This window comes from Paramacrobiotus metropolitanus, unplaced genomic scaffold (assembly GCF_019649055.1).
Source record: "Paramacrobiotus metropolitanus isolate TYO unplaced genomic scaffold, Prichtersi_v1.0 Parri_scaffold0000166, whole genome shotgun sequence".
Lineage (NCBI taxonomy): Eukaryota > Metazoa > Tardigrada > Eutardigrada > Parachela > Macrobiotidae > Paramacrobiotus > Paramacrobiotus metropolitanus.
The window spans coordinates 139,441-161,166 of NW_026570386.1; the positions used below are offsets into that span (position 1 = coordinate 139,441).

Consider the following 21,726-nt stretch of genomic DNA (forward strand, 5'->3'; position numbering starts at 1 on the left):
GAATTCCACTGCATTCTCTTTTTACCCGTTTTCTCCGATTCTATCCACCGTACCTGGGCGCCGGGATAAAGGTAACGAAATGTGCGGAGGACATGAGTTATTTGAGGGTTGAGATGGGCCTGCATAGATGGAATGCGAACTATGTTGGCACACAGTTTGGCGGCTCATTGTACTCGATGACTGATCCCTTCTACATGCTAATGTTAATCAACAGACTGGGCCGAGATTATGTTGTATGGGACAAAGTTAGTACGATTCGTTATCTGAATCCCGGAAAAGGCAAAGTCTTTGCGGAGTTTCATTTGCCCGCTGAAGAAGTGCAGCGCATTCGGGCAGAAGCCGATGCCAATTATAAAACAGAGCCTGTTTTTAATGTGAAGATCTTGGATGAAAAAGGAGTAACAGTAGCGGAGCTTGACAAAACGATTTACGTGCGACGAAAAGACCGGACGAAAAAACCAAAACAAGACCTGGCTGCTGACGCAGCAAGTTGATTTGAGAATTGTTTGGTATTTCAAGTACGTGCCATATCTGTTGCTCCACAGTTTTGCATTGTAATTTGGCTGTGCTGTTCAAATTATTTTGTCTAAAGCAATAATTTTATTTGTAGTTAACTTTCTTATGCCTGTTTCCTAACAGGTTTCTCACTTCTCATTTCTAGTGGCAGAGAATTTCATGAAAGTGTAAATTGAGATTTGTTCAAGATGCAGCTGCTGTTACAAGTCATTGGTCGGTTGTTGATTACCCGTACATGGTTTTATTAATTATAATAAGACAAGGACACGTAAGTAAGTAAACTATTAATTTATCACTCACTGCATCAAGGATGATTGCAGAATGATAGAATATTAAAGAATATTAATAAAAACACTCACGAAAATTTTTGGGGTGGTTACTACTGGTTAATGGTTGCTTCAAATTGTGAAGTACGGTCTGAATACCGTATATCGTGTTCGTATGTTTTGAATATTGTATTTATCAATAGAAATATATGGATATACAGATCATATCTACGTATAAGCTCTCTACATGTGCGTGTATCTGAAAGACCCGCAGTTGCAAAAAGCTTCATGCAAATTTTTTATTTAAATAGATTTTGTTATTATTTTTCGGTAATAGACTCGAGATCTTATTATTTAAATATGAAGAAGTTAACAGTTATTATGTTTATGCATGCAGCATGGTGACCGTGATAATCTCGCTTTAGGGCGCTTTTCGAATAGAAAGGAACCGCTTAACCAGGCCATTTGATCGACGTAATCTTCACGTAAGTAAGTACATTATTAATGGTGTCTGATAAAGATACCCACTAACAGCATGCGCAACATTTATTGCCAACATTAGTAATAATCACTAACAACAATCTTCTAGTGAGAGGCTTGTTACTCTACAGTTCAGACATCTATAATAAATGAATTCTCTACTGTTAAGTAAGTTTAAATAAACACTCGTACTTACTGCCTGTTGGTTACTCCTGGTGCAACGAACTATGAAAACGAAACAAATGATAAATATCTTATCAGGGCTGATAGCGGTCATAACACTGATTACAGTGATTAAAAGACAGCACGGATATCAAAGCGCAGTAATAATTAATATTAATTATGCAGGTCACCGTATTATTTCTGTGTCACAAATACAATTTGTTGATTTTGGAGCAGTTACTGTACTGTACTCTGTACTGTGTCAGTTATACCAAAACTTTAGCTCTTCTACCAAAACTCTAGCTACTTGCTAACACTGCCACTGGTAACGATTGCAGCCGGTTTTTGACTATTCTGGATGGGGAAAATGCTAGCATTTCCGGTTCTGGATCGGCGTATATTTTGGCTGTTGCTGGCGATTGTTTTTTCTCAGGTTTGATAATTGTTTTGCAAAGGTGATAGTTTCTTTCATTTATTTTGAAGCGTTTGTTATTAAAACAGATTGATGTCGTGATTAATCGGTCTTTCACCGTTGGTCACAAATGCTTCCTAAAGGATGGCCAACCTTTTCGGTATGCTTCCGGGACAATGCACTACTGGAGAGTCCCGTCCGAGTACTGGGAGGATGGCTTCTACAAAATGCGGGCTGCTGGATTACTGGCCGTTGACACGTAAGGCGTAAGGGCTAACAATAAGTAGACCTTGAAAATTCGGTATTAGGTATAATGGTTCTGTCTATTGGCTTGTACGGAATACTGTTTTGAATTCTCTTGTAGTTTTCGAATTTTTTTCCTGCCTTCTTTACTGCTGCTATCTACGAACAAATCTGTTACAGTATTCGCAAATCTATTTTTGAAGTCTCTCATATGAATTTCAGAACTGCACGTCTGTACATTATAAGGCCTTGTATTGCACTCTTGTCGTTTTTAGGTATGTTATTTGGAGTCTACACGAGCAAGAACCGGGTGAATTTCGCTTCGACGGAATGCTAAATTTCACGCGTTATTTCGAGCTGGCTCAAAAACACGATTTACTGGTCATTCTGCGAGCCGGGCCGTTTATTGCTGCGGAAGTTGATATGGTTAGCGACGCTATATTGACCTCAGCCTTAAATGACTGTCCTATAACATTGGTACATTTTACAGGGTGGTCTACCTTATTGGCTCTTGCGGAAGAATCCCAACATGGTCTTACGAAGCACGGATCCAACGTATCTCTATTTTGTTCAAAGATGGTACGATGTCGTTCTACCGCTGATAAAGCCGTATCTGTATGCTAATGGAGGTCCCATCATAACCGTTCAGGTCAGTGTTATATATCTGTAGTACAGTACCTATTATGATACGTATTTTCTATAAAGTACAGTAAGAAAATTTCATGCCGGAATCTTATTACTGTATATGGGTATGTCATTAAACGAGTACATCGAATCGCCTCCGTGAATATATGAAGTTGTTCTCGATTCTGAATTGTTTCGTTGTGAAGTTCGCTTGCTCTGAGCAAGAACTGTGAAAATTTGTAATCTGCTACACTCTGAAAGTTTGGCATTTGCTGAGAAAATGAGAAAGTTTTTTAATTTGAATGAAAATTACTTTATGGTACCATCCTCGTCTTTTGTTTGTTGTACCCTTATGGTTAGGTACATCGATATTCTTGTCTCCTTTTCAGGTTGAAAATGAATATGGAGCATATGGATGCGATATCAAGTACATGAACACACTGCGCGATATGTTTCGGAAAGTACTGGGCAACGATATCGTACTTTTCACTAATAATGATGCAGAAGATGGTTACTTAAAATGTGGACGTTGTGACGGCGCTTTGATAACCGGCGATTTCGGGACTCCGACTATTTCGGGAAATAACGTTACATATTATGTCAACAATCTGGAAAAGTGGAATCCGGATGGACCACTGGTGGATTCCGAGTTTTATGTTGGATGGCTGGATGTGTGGGGATCACCATTTGCTACCGTACCCACCAGTGAATTGATAGAAAACAGCAAAACATTGCTGGATCGCAACGTCTCCTTTAATTATTACATCTTTCGTGGTGGCACTAATTTTGGTTTTAATGCTGGAGCTGGTGAAGGACCGTATCAACCGGTGACTACCACTTATGATTTTGACGCCCCTATCACGGAATGGGGCGATCCGACTGAAAAGTATTTGGCCATCCGGGAATTACTTGGAAAAGTAAGCTCAAACCGGCATTGTTCCGCTGTAGTTGAATTTGTCAGGTTTTTGTAATGGTTAATTGTGTCACAGTTCTAGATAGATGGACGTCGTGGTTTCTATGTAGATCGATTGTGTCACGCTTTCTTAATATATTTAAGAGAAGCTTAATATATTTAAGAGAAGTACGCATCTCCAACAAAGTAAGTGGAATTTTCAGCTGTTCCTCTATTGGGCAATAATGTTATCAAATCTGAGCGTACAATTTTTGCATTAACCGCTGTTCGCCCCACACGTTAACCGAAACAAAACATTTGCTCGGTTTGTTAGTACTTCCCGTTGCCACCGGGACCTGTGCCACAGCCATCGCCCAAGGGAGCATATGGCCCAGTACAGTTATCTTACGTCGGCAATGTCTTCAATGTGCTGGAGCAGTTGTGCCCGGAAGGGCCGGTTTACTCTCAGTATCCGATGTCTTTTGAGATGCTGAAGCAAGGTCACGGATTTATTCTGTACAGGAATGTAATCACTAAGAAATTCCGAGATCCCGCTAAACTGTCCATTCCCGTGGTTGAAGATCGAGCTTATTTTTTTGTCGATCAGGTTAGGAGCGTTTGATTGCATGGCTTAACCGTTTATTCACTTTATTGATTATCAACAACTTAGCACTCTTGTGTGATTTGTTGAAATTTAGGAACCGGTGGGCATGATCGATCACGGAGTAGAACTGTTCTCGATCAGTATTTCTCTCGAACCCGGCCAGACTTTGGATATTTTGGTACAGAATGGCGGACGAGGACGCTTTTATCCGACAAATAATCCTAAAGGAATTCTGAGCAATGTGACTGTTGATGGGCGGAACCTCACTAAGTGGGCAATGTTTCCACTGCATCTTCCTCATTTTCCTGCAGCAAATTTTCGTCCATCTCGAATCTTGGAAATTCGTAACGAATATCGGTACAAACCTGGTGCGGCCTTTTATTCCACAGAGTTTATGATTGATAAAGCATTGGACACATTTCTGAAAATGGACGGATGGACTACGGTAAAGCTTCCCAAAACAGAATTACAACGCATCAGGATTCTCTTACGTACTCTAGTATTTCTGTAGGGTTATGCTTTCCTTAATGGACGCAACTTAGGACGATACTGGCCCGGACAAGGACCGCAGGTATTAAATTGTTGTCGAAAGTCTCTGCTGATGACATGTGAAAAACGTCCGTTTACTAGCGAGTTTTGCGTGCCCAATGCATTTATTGTTGTTGCAAAGCCATATTGGTGGGTTATTTATTTTACGGTGCCGGGTAAGCGTTGAAAAATATTTAGTTGATACTTGTACTTTTTTAACTATGCATCGGCAGAAAGATAACGAAAATAAAAAGCACAATGATGATGCATAAAATTTTTGTGGATCGATTAGGTTACGCTTTATGTCCCCGGCGTCTTTCTTCAAGAAAAGAAGCCGAATGTTTTGGAAATTTTTGAAATGGAAACAGCTCCATGCTCCCAAGCGAATACCTGCATCATGGAGTTTGTGGATACTCCGATTATAAACGGCACCGTGCCGGCGATACATGCAGCTGACAAATATAGACAGCGTTTTCCACGCAAGTATTAATCAGGTAAAAAATTAAAAGATCAATACTTTAAAATTTGAATTTAAGGATAGATTTAATTTTTTCTCGTAATAATTTAGTACTTTATTTTTTTTTTTGAAAAAAAAATCCAGTTAACAGGTAGCTGTGTAACATAAAAGGGTACGAAGTACGTTCTCTTCCTGAACGATATTTTCTTATGACAGCCAACGACTCTTGCATAATCCCTGTAACCCGATTTCTTCAGTCTTTGGCGATTACCCAATACGTATTCATGGGTCCTTTGCCCTGCAAGCAGCAAACCGTCATGAGGCTTTTGCTATAGTTTTACCGTAATTATCGAATTTGTGGCCCTGGGGTACAAATAGTTCGAAGGCTATGGCGGAGGGGGGCTTATTTCGGGGAGGGGGCGCAATTTCGGGGGGTGGCATTATTTTTCGAACGGTATTTTTTGGGAGGGGGCATTATATTTCAAACAACTTCGCATCCAGTTCTAGTGGACCTGAACGCAGTAGTTACCGGTATACGCAACAGCGCAACCTTCCCTGCAACATTTTCGAGCGTATACTCAGGCCTATGTACACCTTTTGCCAACGAATACCGCATTATAGTGATATGCGTTTGTGTTTGCTCATAAGCACAACAATTTTTAAAAAGCATTTGCGATACACCACTCATTTTGCAGCGCTTGACATTTAATAACGGCCCCCTGGGGCGTAATTTCGGGGGGTGGCCTTATTTTTCAAACAGGGTCGGGGAGGGGGGCTTATTACAGGGGGGGCTCTTATTGCGGGGGGAGCCACAAATTCGATAATTACGGTATATTACTGCGTACACCCGTACCATTTCTGGAAAATGAAAACATACCTTGACATTTATTTCTCCGCGCGGCAGTACAACGAAACCTCCAATCTTATCCAAGAGTTCTTTAGTGTTTTCGCTGCATTGAATTTTTCCAGCTGGAAATTTTGTTTTTAGTACTTAAAAAAATTTTCTTATTGTTTAGCTTACGTTCGCCATGTGATTCCATTCTGCTGGAAGTGTTGACCGTATCGCCGAATCTACGAAGCCAGAACAGTAGTCCAGAATTTCGACGTCTGCGGTTATTTAATCCTCTAAAAATACTATCTTACAAACAATATCTTGGCATTTTGGTTCCGATAATGGCAGCCACACACGACCCTGTATGAATTTTTCGGTTTAGTTGCTATTGTTGTGCGCGTTTTTATATTACGCTGTCGTAGTACTTTTTACCAGAGTGCAGTCCCACGCGTAGGCGAAGTTTGGGTGTGGAGGCTGTGCTATTTCGAAATGTTAGAAAGCCGATATCTCGCTTCAGATAGAGAGCCATGGTAGCGATTTCACCAGCATGTTTGATCCCATTGCGAACTGGTAATCCGCTTACGACCTTAGACGAATACAAATTACTTGCATAATGATTTCACTTCTCACTTTACTTTTAGCCGGCAGCAGACTTTACCAAATAGGCATCCTGAAATTAAACCAATAATTACGTAAGAATGTTGAAGTTCAAATGCACTGTTGTTACTGTACTTTGACAGTTTCCACTTTGTAAACGTCAAACTTCTCAATAACTGCATCGCATGTAGCGTAAAGAGTGTTCAAGATGTACACAGTATCCGCCGGTGTTTCGGCTTGTAAGATTAATTCAGGAAATCCTTCAATATCGCTGAATCGGAAACAAACATAAATTCGTGCACGAACAGTGATAATTTGTGTTAATGCAGCAGAAAGCTTACCTAAAATGTACAGTTGTGCTGGCATATGTTTCTGGAAGGATTTGTTTTCCTTGAGTGAGGGCTTGGGCAATAGTTCTGCAGAATTAATTTTCTGCTGAAAACCGGTGCGAAATGCTGATTGGTTGCTGGTTTCTAATTTGCATAGCTGCAGCATTTTGGCGTAACTATTTCATAATACAGATCATAGAGAAACATTTTTTCGGCACTCAAATTTTTACTAATGTGGTTTATCTTCTAGAAAAATCGTTAGTTGTTCTAAAGTTGGTGCACTTATGGGGGTGCTTAAATAGTCAAACAAAACAATCGGCGTCGCATCTTGTTGTTCTGCTTATTTACTTTGGTAAAATTTGGCTGAGAATTTCATCTGAACGTCGCTTTTCTTCCAGCATCAGATGCATTTTCTCTTCCGCCTCTTGTTCTAAACTGGCTGCCTCTTTTTCCATCATATGCTAGAACAATAATTCATTATATCCGCGCTGGACAGTTTAGGTTAAAGTTATGTTCAAGTTTCAAGTAAAGGTCAAGTGCACTTCTGTTTACAATTAAGTGTTCAACAATGCTGTCACCGGAATGGCCGAACAGTTGTGCGAAATTCTCACGAAGGCGTTGAAAAGTTGGTCGAACAGATGGCATCTCGTCCCAGCATCGTTCGAGAATGTCCAGTAGAGCAGTTGGACATGAAGAATTTGGTACGCGTGGCCGCAGTGGTGGGTTCGAACCTCGCTTCACCTATACAGTTTTTTTCACTTTGCTTTCTAGTCACGCAAAAGCATTATTTGTTAAAAACTGAATCGCTTATAGACAACGGATTTTGCATGTGCAGTTGTGTTCGCATAAGCATACTAAATTAAACTGAGCTAAAACGTAGCGGTACAATTGTTTTGATCGGTTCAGAATTATAATTCAAACTTGCCTCCATAATAATATCTCGCGAAGAAAAGTCGTCGCCTCCTGTTTTTGGAATGTTATTATTGCGGTACGGCGGGCTTCGGAGAATGACTTGTTGCAGTACGATTGCGAAACTGTAAACGTCTCCTATCGAAAATGACTTTTCTCTTTGATGTAGGCACATCACGAAGTCGCAGCTTACCTTTCTGTACCAAAGCAAATCAGGTTATTTTTTGTAGTTTGTACTTACGCGTGGTTTTTTATTGTTACTGTACTAGCCGGTATCCGTACCTGGGTGCCTTCAGGTGGCATCCGCACACGCAGTAATTCTAAATATAAAGGTGGTTAATTGAAAAGTATTTCTTATGAAACTCAAAGCTTTAAAATGTTGTAATTGTGGAATTTAGTTATCTTTAATAGGAACTGAGCTATTGTTTACATTGCTTAATAAGCCTCAATGTGTATTACTGCTTGGCGAACCTATGATTCATGACAGTAAAGGCAGTAAAGTTGTATACCTGGTGCACGCCATAATAACATATCGAAATCTCTCTCCAGATCCACTTCCGATACCGGACGTAAGTCTTCCGCATTGCGCATTATCCCCATTCCATAGTCTGCGATTTTCAAGACGAAACTACTATCAATTCGACAGGTGTGAGCATTGAGATTTCCATGTGATTGGATAGCGCTGGCATGGAGATACGTCATTCCCTGCAGTATGTACTGCCTTTTTAAAAACCATATCTTTCAAGATCTTTTTGTTAAATTTTGTTATTACGCTGGCCATGTCTTTGATCAAGGAGTTTTTGAAATTCCAGTCCAGATTGAATTTAGCATTATCCAGCAGCTGGTTAAGGCTCCCTTTTGAGCACGTTTCGCCCACAAAATATTCACAAAGCTGTTCATCATTGACGGCAATTGCAATAAATTTTTGAAGATTTCGATGATCGAGGCGTTTGATCTGCATGAAACGTTACGATAGCACTGTTGTTCTGTTTTATTTCGCTTTGTTTGTTTGTTCGTTTATTTTACCGCGTCGAAATATGGGCGAAGTCCGGGACTGCCTTTTAATAATGGCTTCTCTAGTTGTCGCAGTTCCACGGTATTTCCACCGAAAATGGCCTCTTGGCGATATGCGAGTGGATCGGGGCCACGTCGTCCCGGCTTCCCGTCCTCGCCCTTACTGTCATTCTGTAACCGGTAGTATTAGTGTATATAAGTCCAGTTTCACTTTGACAGAATTTCACAAATAAAATAAATCAAGCACTTCCCTTGGCATTGTACAGATACTGCTCTAGCTTTATAGATAACATAGTATGGCGCTCCATAAATACTAATGTAGTCACAAACTTACAATATATAGATATGGTACATACCAGGCCGGACAACTTGCTTTTGCTGACTGTCGATTGAAATACGGAAGCGCTAGTTTGTGTTCGGCTTGTTGCGGTGGTAAAACTCAGTTCTGATACAAATATTCTCCACCAGAAAGGGTCGATGGTGCTCGCATAGATCCTATCAATTGGACCACATACATATCAAAAGTTTCACGACGTTAAGGTAGTATGACGATGACCTTTGGAGAAGTATAGTCGCGATGATTACACAAGCCGTCAGCACAATTAGTGGCACAACGACGGCGGCGGCAATTTGTCCGGGTGTTATTTTTTCTATATGGAAACGGAGAAAAGGAGAAAATTGTTGAAATTGTTGAAATACTTGAAATACATCTTATAATCATTTCAACCGAGTAAATTGGTTTGGGTTTTAAATCCGAAAGTTACCAGCCGCGCATTTTGGATCCTCTCCCAGATATCCGCATCGCGGACGATTAGGCGGCAGTGTTCGTCCTTTCGGCCAGTTTAGGATTCCCAACTGGTTGCTGGGAACCGCATTACCGGCTGGGTAGTGCCATAGATCCTGCAGCGTTAGGTCTTATTAAATGTTATATTTGCAGTTTGTTGAAGTATTTTCAGTTTTAATGTGCATAATAATAAGGAATTTTTATGGTAAAATGATCGGTGTTATATTTTACAGGAACTGAATCACCTCAAACTTTCCTTGGTCGTAGTCGAAATTTCTTATTACATATTCACTTGTGCGGTCTCCATTGTCGTCCAAAAACACGTGACCATTAATAGGACTGACAAAACTATAGTTGTGAAGAATAAGATTGAACATTTGATCGGCATTTGTGTAATCTTTCCCTGCGTTGACAAGATTGGCTACCAACGAGGCATAATATATTATGGAATCGTAAAAATGGCTGACTAACACATCAACCTGTAAGAGTCATTTCGTGCATCGTTATGCATGTGACTATTTAATGGATATTCGTACATTATTGAAAAAGTTAGTTTAACTTACTTCTTCATGCTCCGAATAATTGTAATACCCTTTCTTAGCAGATTCTTCTTTAACTCTCCGCGCAAAATTTGCATACTCTCGGTCGTTACGGTTGTGCAGCGTGATAAGGAGCAGGGTTCGGTAGGCTTTCCTAGCTATCTGTAATATGAGAGACCTTTTGGTGCATGAAATATAACAGGAAACTTTACGTTCCGCTGCTTTATAAAACAATTTTTACTGCGTTGTTTCCATCATGATCAGTTCCATTGTAGTTTGAATAATCTCCCCAATAAACATTTTGCCAGAGTTCCACCGCGATGAATAACTAAAAATTCAAACGTCACTGCAATTAATCATGCTGCTCACTGCTAAATGAAACTTCAGTCGGTTGACTACAAAGGATAAAACGGAGCACTGTTCAGTTCATAAAGAGGTTAATCGTGATTAAAACATTATATAAAACATAAAATGTATTTTTATCAGACACTTAACAACATCATGGCCGTGAAACTGAATTTGAATTTAGCCTTCGCTATCCTCAGCCTTACATAATCTCCGCTGGTTAGTCCCAGTTTTTGGGCCATAATCTAAACAAAAAAATTATTATTGTGTTAGTCGTGACCTTTGTCACGTTGACCGTTACTACATTCACTACTCCAGTTTCTTACTAGAAAACGTCGGACGACCTTGGAGTGTGTGATGAAAACGAATACTGAAAAAGCCAAGTTAGCCAACGTTGTAGATCTGATATTAAGTTTACGAATGTGGTAATCGGTAGCGACGCCAGTACCACTACCCACCGACCTACCTCTGGATCTGGGAGCCGCACTTTTCAAGTACTCCTGAACTCTGGCATCACTCCAGTCGCTATTATTAATTTGTTTCCAGTCAGATCGCGTGTAGATATCAAATTCTTCATTGGCAAAAACCGTGCGAATAACGATGCTGAGGTGCTTAAACATCATTACAGTCTGATCTTGCAGGAACATGATGGATGTGTAGTTATGCTCGCGGAAAAAACGGAGCAGTATGTGCGCGGTGTTTATATGTGTAAATGATATTCGTGTGATATACGCATACTCTTCGATCGGACCTTGTGTCCCCACACTTGCTGCCTGAAACGTCATACATAATTAGCAACTTTATTAGCCGACAATGTTTTTTACTAAATTTCTACCGAAAGGCAAAACGATTGCGAGGTTTTAAATAACATTTTACCGGGCAGCCAATCATCGGTATTTTGTAGAAGTCCGTAACGTCGTATAAGCTTTCTGCTCCGTATCCACATCCTATGTGAAGATACAAGTATCGTATAATCCTAATACACAGATACCTGTGAGGAACTGCGTACGTTTATTGATACGTGCATCGTGCTGATATTTTATTGACCTTTAGAGCTTTAAGTTTACCTGGTCCAATGATGACGTCACATATATAGCCGGTATCAATCATGTTCAACATCATTGCAGCCAGATGATTTCTTTCCCTGCATTCGGTTCCAATGTCGATGTGCTGCATTGAGAGTTTAACTTTTTGTGGCATAATCAGTTCATTAGCATATTCGAGCGCGAAATCCATGGCAGCGGCGGCCTTTTCGTATCCGTAATAAGTGTGACCGGCTAAATCGCGTTCAATAAACAAACATGCTCGCAGCTGGTGGATATCGGTTCTTGCTTCGTAAGCTTCCGAAGAATAGTTAGACTGCAGATGGAGTTCTGAAGTTTTCCTGGAATCCACTTTCTCAAAAACTCCAAAAAACAGCAGTGCCGTGAATTGTATAAGAAATACCGAGGGGAAACAATAAAACTTAATGGAACTACACATAGCGGGAAATATAAGACGTTCCTAGCTGTTAACAATCTACTGAACTGTAGACGGAACCCTTTCTGGATACACTTATATGGTTTGCTGCTATCTCTCATATGCCGTAAACGGATTTGCAGTTGTACTGCTGAATCTGGCATGTGGTAAAATATTTTATGAGCAAATGTGTTCTGTTCTGTCTTTTGGGATCATTTATTATCATCACTTACTTCGTAAACGGTGTGGCAGGAATTACTGTTGCAGCACATTTCTGAGTGAGAAAAATCTATAGATGGGGTTGGTGTTATTATTTGCATTGTATGCTATATAAAACTGCATAGTCCTTTGCAAAACACTTCTGTCGCTTTTTACAGTGCTTGAAGATATCTTCTGGGATTGTTTGAAGCCGAACATAGTAGCAGGAGCATAGTGTTCTACTTTTCCAGCCCTACATTTTCTGTATCGAAAAGCACTTACTAATCTGATGGTAAACGAACTGAATTTCGTTTCTAGTGTTTGTTGTTTCAAACCACGACAAAAGGGCTTAATCGATGGTTCCTGTAAATATGTCGAAATTGAACGAGAAGATTTTGCGGTACGACAAATATGAGAGACACCCATACAGGCCAATGGAAATTTCGTAATGCAATGCAGAACCCACATATGCCGTACGAACGATTTTTTAGAAATCCATGCTTACTAAATTACCGGGTTGTCTAAAAGCTTGTCCAATAAATATAGAATTACACGAGGTAACATGATTGTAAATTATAAATTATTTTAAATTATTTAAATTAAATGTCAAAAGATTGAAAATACTTATATGCTTGATCTTGATATCATTAAAGATGAAGTATTTGATCATGAAGGTATGCTTAAATGCGGGATCTTGTCTTAAAAGATCGTTCATAATGGAGGTCTGGATGTGTAGGCTTGTAAAAGCTCTTTATATATGCAATGCAATAAGTTATCAACTGTTTGCTATTTTCTGCAATATCGGAGCAGACGGAAGTTTCTTGTTTGTGTTCTGCAACTACCGTTTTATTTTGTTGATTCGGTTAGGGAAGCTACACCAACTGCCCGAAGTTTATTGTCGCATTTGTAGTGCATGGTGACAGCATATTTTATTCTGTACTTCACGAACTCGCTGTGTTTAGGATTAGTTGACCTTTCCTTCTTTACCATATATGTATTTCTTTACCCTTTCAAACTATGGATGAATGAAATGATTATGCATTCGTATTTTCCTTTTTTACAAAAAATTTAACAAGTGTGACGTTATTAAAAGAATGATATAATATGCTGTTGATCCTTTATACTGCAGATTGTTCCTTTGATCTTATACGAGTGAGCCATTGATTAGACGCACCGCATTCTCGTAACTTCACAATAGTTATTTACTGGTATAGATAGGTATTCATTTCATCGGTTTAGATACTGCATAGCTTTTGCTACCTTTGCAGTACAGAAAAACAGAATACATACTTCAAGTATACTAATTATAACAAGTTTCGTCACGGTCATGTTCGTGTTACTGATCTGCGGACACAGGGTGTCATGGATTAGTGGGTAACATTGCTTTCCAAAACAAAACCGGCTTGCATAAAGCGGTTGAGGTAACAGTTTACACTTTTGCCTTGCTAACGACGAATATTGTAAGCGTCTTTACAGCGGAAAATAAGGACAATAATAATCGACTGACTGCATCGCGTTGCATTTGCGAAGTTGTGATTGGTTAAAACTTTCCAATCCCATCGATAAAAGTCGTTCTTGAATGACCTTTTATACCACGCGCTGTCATCCAGAGATTTAGTCTTTCGCGATTACCCAATAAGTGTTCATTGGTCCTTTTCCCTGCAAAAGCCATTGACAAAAACTGTTTATTTTACGCAAGTATATTGAAAAGTTTGTAAGAGTTTGAAGTGGAACCTTTCGCTACGTTTAGTGTATAGTGTGTATGTATGTCTAGTACTATGTAAGTAAGTATCGTACTAATCCTTACTACTACATAAGTAATAAAGCTAGATGTACCATTGCAGTATTTACTTTCACATTGATTTCTCCGCGTGGTAAAACTACGAAGCCTCCAATTTTGTCCAAGAGTTCCTTTGTGTTTTCGCTACATTGGATCTTCCCCGCTAGAAAGTTAATTTTTTTATGTCAGTTTGTCTCTCAAAAAACGCACATAACATTACGTTCTCCGTGAGATTCCATTCGGCTGGAAGTGTTGACCGTATCGCCGAACCTGCAACACCCAACATTGTTTTAAAGGTTACCGCTGCCGAAAGCTGGATTGTATGTAGTTCGAAAATGTCCTACAGGCAGTATCTTGGCATTTTGGTTCCAATTATGGCAGCGACACACGATCCTGTAGAATTTTAAAGTGATAGCCATCTTAAACTGTGTTGTACTCGTATGAATTCTGATAACTGTTATTCTTTAGATAGTGAATTCTAAGACTTATACCAGAGTGCAGTCCAACGCGTAGGCGAAGTTTTGGGGTCGAGGAAGTGCTGTTGCGGAATGTCAAAAAGCCGATATCACGTTTCAGGAAAAGCGCCATGGTGGCAATTTCACCGGCATGTTTGATTCCATTGCGAATTGGCAAACCGCTTACAACCTCAAATTAAAGCCAATGTTTCAGTGAGAATAAAATCATTTCTTTGGTTTTATAGCGGTGTATAGCTTTACCAGATAGGCATCCTGAAACCAGAAAAAAATCAGTTAACATAAACGTTTCGGGAATTCATATCATGAATAGTACTTTGACGGTTTCCACTTTGTAAACGTCAAATTTTTCGATAATGGCATCGCAAGTGGCGTAAAGGGTATTCAAGATATATACGGTATCCGCTGGTGTTTCGGCTTGTGTTATCAATTCAGGAAATCCTTCGATATCACTAATTGCAAAGAAATATTATGGTTACAGAATATTACTGGTAGTCAGCGTAAAAAACCGGCGCACCTAAAATGAACTGTTGTACTGGCAAAAGTTTCCGGCAGAATTTGTTTCCCTTGAGTCAAGGCTTGTGCAATCGTTCTATAAAAAGAAACCTTTACTGCAATTTGTTTGCCTTATTTCTCGATTATGTCATCGGAGCGACGCTTTTCCTCCAGCAGCAGATGCATTTTTTCTTCGGCTTCTTGCTCCAAACTGGCTGCTTCTCTTTCCATCATGTTCTGAAACAATACTGTTTCGAGTTTTGGTCGGATCTTATGCAGGAGAATAAGTTTTGCAAAAGTATTACTATCAGATGTTCAACAATGCTGTCACCAGAATGACCAAATAACTGCGAGAAGCTTTCTCGAAGACGTTGGAAGGCTGGTCGCACCGACGGCATTTCATCCCAGCACCGTTCTAGGATGTCCAGCAGCGCTGTTGGACAAGAGGATGTCGGTACACGAGGCCGCAGTGGAGGATTAGAGCCTCGTTTCACCTAGTAAAGTGCGAAGTTTTAAATAACATGAATACAAAATAAGTATCGCTTAATTTCGTCATACAGATCTAGACAGGCAGCGTAAATTACAATTTTGTAACCTTATAAGTTGAAAGCAACGTTGAATCTACTGACCTCCATAATAATATCACGAGAAGAGAAATCATCGCCTCCAGATTTAGGAATGTTATTGTTTCGATATGGCGGGCTCCGTAAAATTACTTGTTGTAATACGATTGCGAAGCTGTAGACGTCCCCTGTTGTAAAAACTGTTTGAACCTGGCTACGTTAGCATGAGCAGGAAACGGGATACCTTTCTGAAAAAAAAAACGAAGCGGTTATTTAAATTAACAGTACAGAAGTATACGCTACTACTGTTTCAGCACCTTTGTGCTTTTTTTAATGCGTGAAATATGTATTGCGCTGCTGCTGTATCGTAGTTTAATGCAACAACTCTATTTACCTGTGTCCCTTCCGGTGGCATACGAACCCGTAGTAATTCTGTACAACAACGAAACGCGAACAATAAGCATTAATGATGAAGGCAATGATATTTCGTTAAGTTTTGGTGGGTTTAAGTGCAGGCTTTTGTAATTTGTTTACTGTTGCAGGCTACCGCTCTTTCTTGTGTACCTGGTGCACGCCATAACAGCATATCAAAATCTCTCTCCATATCGACTTCCGATACGGCACGTAAATCTTCAGCGTTGCGCATCATTCCCAGTCCATAGTCAGCAATTTTTAGGATGAAACTGCTATCAATGCGGCATGTGTGGGCATTGAGATTTCCATGAGACTGTAGGGCACTTGCATGAATGTATGTCATTCCCTGCGAGTTTGCGATAAAAAAAACTGTGTTATGTCATAATATCTTTTCGATTTAAATTCGTTATTACGCTGGCCATGTCTTTGATTAGGGAATGCTTGAAGTTCCAGTCCAAATTAAATTTGGCATTCTCCAGCAGCTGGTTTAAACTCCCTTTTGTGCAAGGTTCACCCACAAAGTATTCACAGAGATGTTCGTCATTGACGGCGATTGCAAAAAACTTCTGCAGGTTGCGGTGGTCAAGGCGCTTAATCTGCAGAAACCATTCCGGTGATAACAGATACCGATATAAACACAAAGCTATCACAAGCTATTGACACAAGCTTTGTCTACATAAAAAAAAATTATGTCAATACCGCATCGAAGTATGGTCGGAGATTAGGACTGCCTTTTAGAAGCGGTTTATCCAACTGGCGCAGCTCTACCGTATTTCCTGCGAGAAGAGCCTCTTGGCGATATGCCTGCGGATCCGGCCCGCGTCGTACAGGTTCCGCATCTTCAACTTTACTGTCGTTATTCTGCAATTACTCAATCGTACAGAATCTCAATACATATTTTGAATTAAGGGTACTAATTATGGTTACCATGCCCGACGCGTGGCTTTTGGTAATGGTCGACTGGAATGCAGAACCGCTGGTCTGTGTCCTAGTAGCTCCGCTGGTGAAGCTCAGTTCGGACACAAACACTCTCCACCAAAACGGATCTATCGTGCTCGCGTAAATTCTGTTAAGCGAGCGGAAAGAACGTTATGCTTCCCAGTTTGCTTAACAAGTTTCGTAACAAAATTTAATATTATTAACATTTATCTGCATAGAAATGCAGATACGGGTACTTTAATCTTATATATAGCTAGTAATAAAATACTGACCTTTGAAGGACAATTGTTCCGATGGTGATCAGGATTGTTAGCACAATTAAAGGAACTACTACTGCGGCGGCAATTTGTCCCGGTGTTATTTTCTCTAATTTAGAAATTGAAAAATAACAAATAATAATAAGTAAACAATATGTCATGCCTATGTCTGTGATCTTAAAGTCGCTATACCTGGCGCACATTTTGAGTCGTCTCCGAGGTATCCGCATCGTGGACGATTAGGCGGTAGAATTTTTCCTTTAGGCCAGTTTAACGTTCCCAGCTGACTACTGGGAATTGTATAACCGGCTGGATAATGCCACAAATCCTGCGGGAAAAAACATTCCAGTAGAAAATGTAGAATGGGGATAATTTTAGTGATTTTTCAATGCAACTGCAGTTATTGAGGTTGACATGGTCAACGAAGGTCATGGTTAGGAACAAAAATTTTGTAATATTAACCAGATGGAATACCTCAAACTTTCCCTGGTTGTAATCGAAATTCCTTATAACATATTCACTTGTCCGATCTCCGTTGTCGTCCAAAAATACATGACCATTAATGGGACTTGTAAAGCTGTAGTTATGCAAAATTAAATTAAACATTTGATCGGCATCCGTATAATCCTTTCCCAGTCGGACAAGATTGGCAATCAGTGAAGCATAATAGATAATAGAATCGTAAAAGTGGCTGACTAAAACGTCAACCTGTAAAAATCATTGGCACTTTGCGTTTCTTGTTGTACTTAACAGCTGTAATGCAAATGTAAATTTGCCGATGAAGAACCTCTTCAATATACCTCTTCGCTTTCTGTGTAATTGTAATATCCTTTCTTAATGGATACCTCTTTAACTCTTCGTGCAAAATTGGCATATTCTCGGTCATTACGATTGTGCAACGTTATTAAAAGCAAGACTTGGTATGCTTTCCTGGCTATCTGTAACAAAAATAATTGGATTAACAAAATTTAGCAGGACAAACCGCTTTTATATTTGACGATCATACAGTTCTAACTTACTGCATCGTTTCCATCACTTCGAGTGTAGTTCGAATAATCTCCCCAGTAAACATTTTGCCAGAGCTCCACCGCGATGAATAGCTATAGGAGAAAGGTCACTTCAGTATTTAGCGCGGTAAATCATTTCAAGCATTTGGATTATGGTTGCAACTGATCGTAAATTAATCATGTATGATGCATGTGGTACAGTATTTAATAATTATATACAGTATTTAATAATTATATATTTAATAATTATATTAAATTATTGCACTGCATCAAATACATCATGCATCAGCAATTTTGTTGTAGTTATTTAAAATTGCAACAAAAGGTGGATTTACATAGCTCTTTTATCATATAAAATCCACCTTTAATTACAATTTTGTCTGCAGAACTCCATCTAACGGTCTTACGTATTCTCCATTGGTTAGCCCCATCTTATGCGCCATGAGCTAGATTAGAAGAACGTTGTGCTTCATTTGGGTCACCATGACAAGTCCTTATATTGACCTTTCGGATTCCACTTACCAAAAAGCGTCGCACCACTTTAGAGTGAGCAATGAGCACGAATACTGCAAAATCAAAGTTTCGACTGTACCTTTGAAAAAACTGATTAGGCTAAGAATGCTAACCAGCGGTTATTTGTCCCAAAGTTTAAGAATTTGGACTATGGATAACAATTTTGAGTTCTCACTGACCTCTGGATCTGGGAGCTGCACTTGTGAGATATTCTTGCACGCGGGTGTCACTCCACTCGCTGTTATTTATTGGCTTCCAGTCGGACCGCATGAAAATGTCAAATTCTTCGTTCGCAAACACCGTCCGAATAACGATACTGAGATGTTTAAACATCATCACAGTTTGGTCTTGCAGGAACATAATAGATGTATAGTTGTGCTCGCGAAAGAAGCGAATAAGAATGTGCGCGGTGTTTATGTGTGTAAACGATATACGTGTGATGTACGTATACTCCTCGATTGGTCCTTGTGTCCCCACACTAGCGGCCTAAAAATTCATTTTCATAATCATTCTCATAATAAAAATGTAGCCGGAAATCGTTTTTACCGGGCATCCAATCATTGGTATCTTGTAAAAATTTGTTACGTCATATAGACTTTCTGCTCCATATCCACATCCTATAAGAATGGCACAGCAAAGGTAAACTTTCGGCCCCAATGGAAAACGTGAATGAACAATTCAAAACAGTCGCATATCGTTGACCTTTAAGAAAAAGGATCGTCTTACCTGGTCCAATAATAACATTGCACACATAGCCGGTATCAATCATTTTCAACATCAAAGCAGCTAAATGATTCCTTTCCTTGCATTCGGTCCCAATATCGATATGCTTCATCGTGAGTTTGATCTTTTTCGGCATAATAAGCTCATTGGCGTAGTCCAGCGCAAAATCCATGGCCGCTGCCGCTTTTTCGTATCCATAATAGGTGTGGCCGGCGACATTTCTCTCGATAAACAAGCATGCTCGCAGTTCGTGAACTTCCGTTCGTGTTTCATAAGTTTCCCAGGAATAATTAGACTGCAGATTCAACGGAGCAGTTTTTCTGGATGCCGTTTTTCTGATACTTCCTAAAAGTAGTAGCACGACGAAATGGATAAACGGTACAGAATGAAAACAACAAAAAACAAATGAAAAGTACATTTCTTGATAGCTCGACCTATCCCTCAAACGTTAGGTCAGATGTTGTAAGCTACAAAACAACGAACTTGAACTAATCTGCGTGCCGGTATTCAACGTATTATTTACATTCAAATGAAATATGTAGAGTGATTGAGGTTTGAGTTAACACAGTTTAGGAAATTGTACTACACATGAATAGAATATTAGTTTTGCACAAGAAATGATAATAATACAGACAGCGTTCCGGCGATCCTCTTTGTATATTTTGCTGACCGATGTACAACACTTGCCCAGTTTTGTGACATCCCTTGAAGATGTTTCCAGTGTTTTGGCACCGGCAGAACTCGGATGTGCACTGTTTGCACGGTTACATTTGTGTCGTGTTTTACTTTCTGAATGCAGCATTAAACCGTGCTGTATGAATATAATGGATAAACAGACTTTTTTTCATTGCGCACCTTTTCTAGTGTTTATTGTTTCCGGTCGTAGTGATTTTATTCGATAGAGAAAGCAGGAGCTTAACGATTTACAGCAACACGCGGGTTCCCACTCCCAGTCTGACTTACAGAATTTGGTGATTAGCGCATTGGCGTACTGGTTCAGTCATTCAGTAATTGTGACGAGGTTAATATTATTAATGTTAGAGAACAAGATATCGAGCATCTACCGGTGCAGTAAATTTATTAATGATTCACTACAAGAATATACAAACGCTTTCATATACTCGTACAACCAAGTGCACGAAAGAAAACTAACAATACAAACAATTTGGAATCATGAATTCAAAATATGTCTTTGAAAATTTAATTTACTTTAGCGTTGATAATTATCAAAACTGTGGTACGAGACTTATGCGCACAGCTTGCATTTTTAAATTTATTGTCGCGGAATCCCAGATCTAGAAGTTAATAATAATGGCAAACAACATCTTTAATTTTGCTGTGTGTGAGTTCATGAACCAAAACTTCCACTGCAGTATCTTTAATTCAGCTAAGTTAAAAAAACTTAATTACCATGCAGTTCTAGTGGCAAGTGCCAGAGTAAGTAATAAAGAGACTGAAACGATCACGAAAATCACGATGCATATGAAGTATCCAGCATAACGCGTAAAGCCACTAACACATTAGTCGCCGAAGAGCAATCCCGAGGTGCCGTGTAAATAGTAAAAAAAATCGGAAGCCCGAAGATAACACATCTTGTCTTTTTTAAGACCTATTTAATGATGCCCATGACCGTGTCCATGTCCGTGTCCACCATGATGACTGTCGTGATGCTTCCCAAACAGAACATCGTGAACAATCCCGTGATGACCGTCCCGATGCGGCGGTATCGGTGAGTGGTGGTGATGGTCGTGATGCGTCGGAGGTGGCACATAGTGGTGACCGTCGTGGTGATCATGCCCGTGTCCATGTCCAGGCACAGCTCCCGCTGGATATCCCGGCGGGACATACGCTCCCGTGGGATAACCAGGCGGCGGGACGCTGCCAGCGGGATATCCGGGAGGCGGCACTGAGCCAGCTGGGTACGGAGGCTGCCAAGACATTCTTACTGTTATAAAATTAAGATAAAAAATTTAGTGAAGCAAGTTCAACTGGACAGCAGCGGAAAATATTTACTATATTAGAAATATTGGTATATCCGCACAGATATAGCTAACATGGACGAATGCACACGACTACATGGCTCTTATTGTGTTCATATCTGCAATTCAGCGTTTCGACGCATCAGCGCAGATTTGTTAATGTGGGGAACTGCCTCTTTTACAGAATAAAGTGACTCACTTTTATGGAATTGTAGAAACACTAGTTGTTATGGATGTTTAGCAAACAATATGACGAGGATGCGATAACTATGAACGATAATGAACACCTTGGTGATAACCTTCGAGGTCTACCTTGCACCTCCAAGTCTGCAACTATAGCCGGTTAATGGAACGGCACAATGCTTGACTGCCAAATGCTAATAACTGATGCTCA

At 39.8% G+C, this 21,726-nt stretch overlaps 4 protein-coding genes across 9 annotated transcripts; 1 reads left to right on the plus strand and 3 right to left on the minus strand.

Moving 5' to 3' along the window:
- The first annotated feature begins 509 nt into the window (after window positions 1-509).
- LOC129600163 (beta-galactosidase-like) lies at window positions 510-8,792 on the plus strand. 6 transcript variants are annotated; one of them, XM_055498585.1, is made up of 12 exons: window positions 510-788; window positions 1,208-1,271; window positions 1,763-1,857; window positions 1,926-2,095; window positions 2,355-2,505; window positions 2,570-2,728; window positions 3,093-3,620; window positions 3,930-4,202; window positions 4,294-4,644; window positions 4,711-4,770; window positions 5,020-5,221; window positions 8,401-8,792. In XM_055498585.1, the coding sequence occupies exons 3-11, from the start codon at window positions 1,783-1,785 to the stop codon at window positions 5,215-5,217; spliced, it is 1,965 nt and encodes a 654-aa protein (XP_055354560.1). In that variant the 5' UTR covers window positions 510-788; window positions 1,208-1,271; window positions 1,763-1,782; the 3' UTR covers window positions 5,218-5,221; window positions 8,401-8,792. The 6 variants fall into 6 exon arrangements, with proteins under 6 accessions (XP_055354560.1, XP_055354558.1, XP_055354561.1 ...); XM_055498583.1 differs by having other exon boundaries at window positions 1,208-1,267; XM_055498586.1 differs by having other exon boundaries at window positions 510-784.
- LOC129600164 (atrial natriuretic peptide receptor 1-like) lies at window positions 4,750-12,147 on the minus strand. The gene is made up of 27 exons (XM_055498588.1): window positions 11,601-12,147; window positions 11,410-11,480; window positions 11,000-11,306; window positions 10,860-10,903; window positions 10,740-10,778; window positions 10,430-10,516; window positions 10,213-10,350; window positions 9,895-10,128; window positions 9,630-9,765; window positions 9,422-9,515; window positions 9,222-9,360; window positions 8,878-9,036; window positions 8,624-8,806; window positions 8,361-8,556; window positions 8,134-8,171; window positions 8,045-8,048; window positions 7,868-7,989; window positions 7,495-7,683; window positions 7,291-7,403; window positions 6,955-7,029; window positions 6,749-6,884; window positions 6,675-6,686; window positions 6,449-6,602; window positions 6,328-6,376; window positions 6,206-6,255; window positions 6,062-6,153; window positions 4,750-5,482 (listed from the first exon to the last, which is right to left on the minus strand). The coding sequence occupies exons 1-27, from the start codon at window positions 12,013-12,015 to the stop codon at window positions 5,438-5,440; spliced, it is 3,321 nt and encodes a 1,106-aa protein (XP_055354563.1). The 5' UTR covers window positions 12,016-12,147; the 3' UTR covers window positions 4,750-5,437.
- Window positions 12,148-13,530: 1,383 nt separating this feature from the next.
- On the minus strand, window positions 13,531-19,845 carry LOC129600189 (atrial natriuretic peptide receptor 1-like). Its single transcript, XM_055498625.1, is given in 26 exon segments — window positions 13,531-13,848; window positions 14,041-14,132; window positions 14,190-14,239; window positions 14,314-14,362; window positions 14,461-14,614; window positions 14,686-14,697; window positions 14,759-14,894; window positions 14,960-15,174; window positions 15,243-15,431; window positions 15,567-15,688; window positions 15,745-15,748; window positions 15,895-15,932; window positions 16,065-16,260; window positions 16,328-16,510; window positions 16,614-16,775; window positions 16,842-16,980; window positions 17,126-17,219; window positions 17,303-17,438; window positions 17,585-17,818; window positions 17,911-18,048; window positions 18,130-18,210; window positions 18,525-18,563; window positions 18,622-18,683; window positions 18,810-19,116; window positions 19,177-19,247; window positions 19,357-19,845. Coding segments are annotated over 26 exon segments (3,363 nt in total). The 5' UTR covers window positions 19,772-19,845; the 3' UTR covers window positions 13,531-13,803.
- A 1,121-nt stretch (window positions 19,846-20,966) lies between these two features.
- On the minus strand, window positions 20,967-21,293 carry LOC129600195 (histidine-rich glycoprotein-like). The gene has a single exon (XM_055498632.1). The coding sequence runs from the start codon at window positions 21,291-21,293 to the stop codon at window positions 20,967-20,969; it is 327 nt and encodes a 108-aa protein (XP_055354607.1).
- Between the last annotated feature and the right edge of the window lie 433 nt (window positions 21,294-21,726).

What these genes read in the sequence shown, in the direction of transcription:
- LOC129600163 (XM_055498585.1), top strand. Translation starts at nt 1,783, where the DNA reads ATGGGGAAAATGCTAGCATTTCCGGTTCTGGATCGGCGTATATTTTGG. An exon ending in TGGCGATTGTTTTTTCTCAG is followed by an intron (nt 1,858 to 1,925) that starts GTTTGATAATTG and finishes TTATTAAAACAG; the next exon opens with ATTGATGTCGTGATTAATCG. An exon ending in GTCCCATCATAACCGTTCAG is followed by an intron (nt 2,729 to 3,092) that starts GTCAGTGTTATA and finishes TCTCCTTTTCAG; the next exon opens with GTTGAAAATGAATATGGAGC.
- LOC129600164 (XM_055498588.1), bottom strand. Translation starts at nt 12,015, where the DNA reads ATGTGTAGTTCCATTAAGTTTTATTGTTTCCCCTCGGTATTTCTTATA. An exon ending in ATTATTCGGAGCATGAAGAA is followed by an intron (nt 10,129 to 10,212) that starts GTAAGTTAAACT and finishes TGACTCTTACAG; the next exon opens with GTTGATGTGTTAGTCAGCCA. An exon ending in CGCGAGATATTATTATGGAG is followed by an intron (nt 7,684 to 7,867) that starts GCAAGTTTGAAT and finishes AAAACTGTATAG; the next exon opens with GTGAAGCGAGGTTCGAACCC.
- LOC129600195 (XM_055498632.1), bottom strand. Translation starts at nt 21,293, where the DNA reads ATGTCTTGGCAGCCTCCGTACCCAGCTGGCTCAGTGCCGCCTCCCGGA.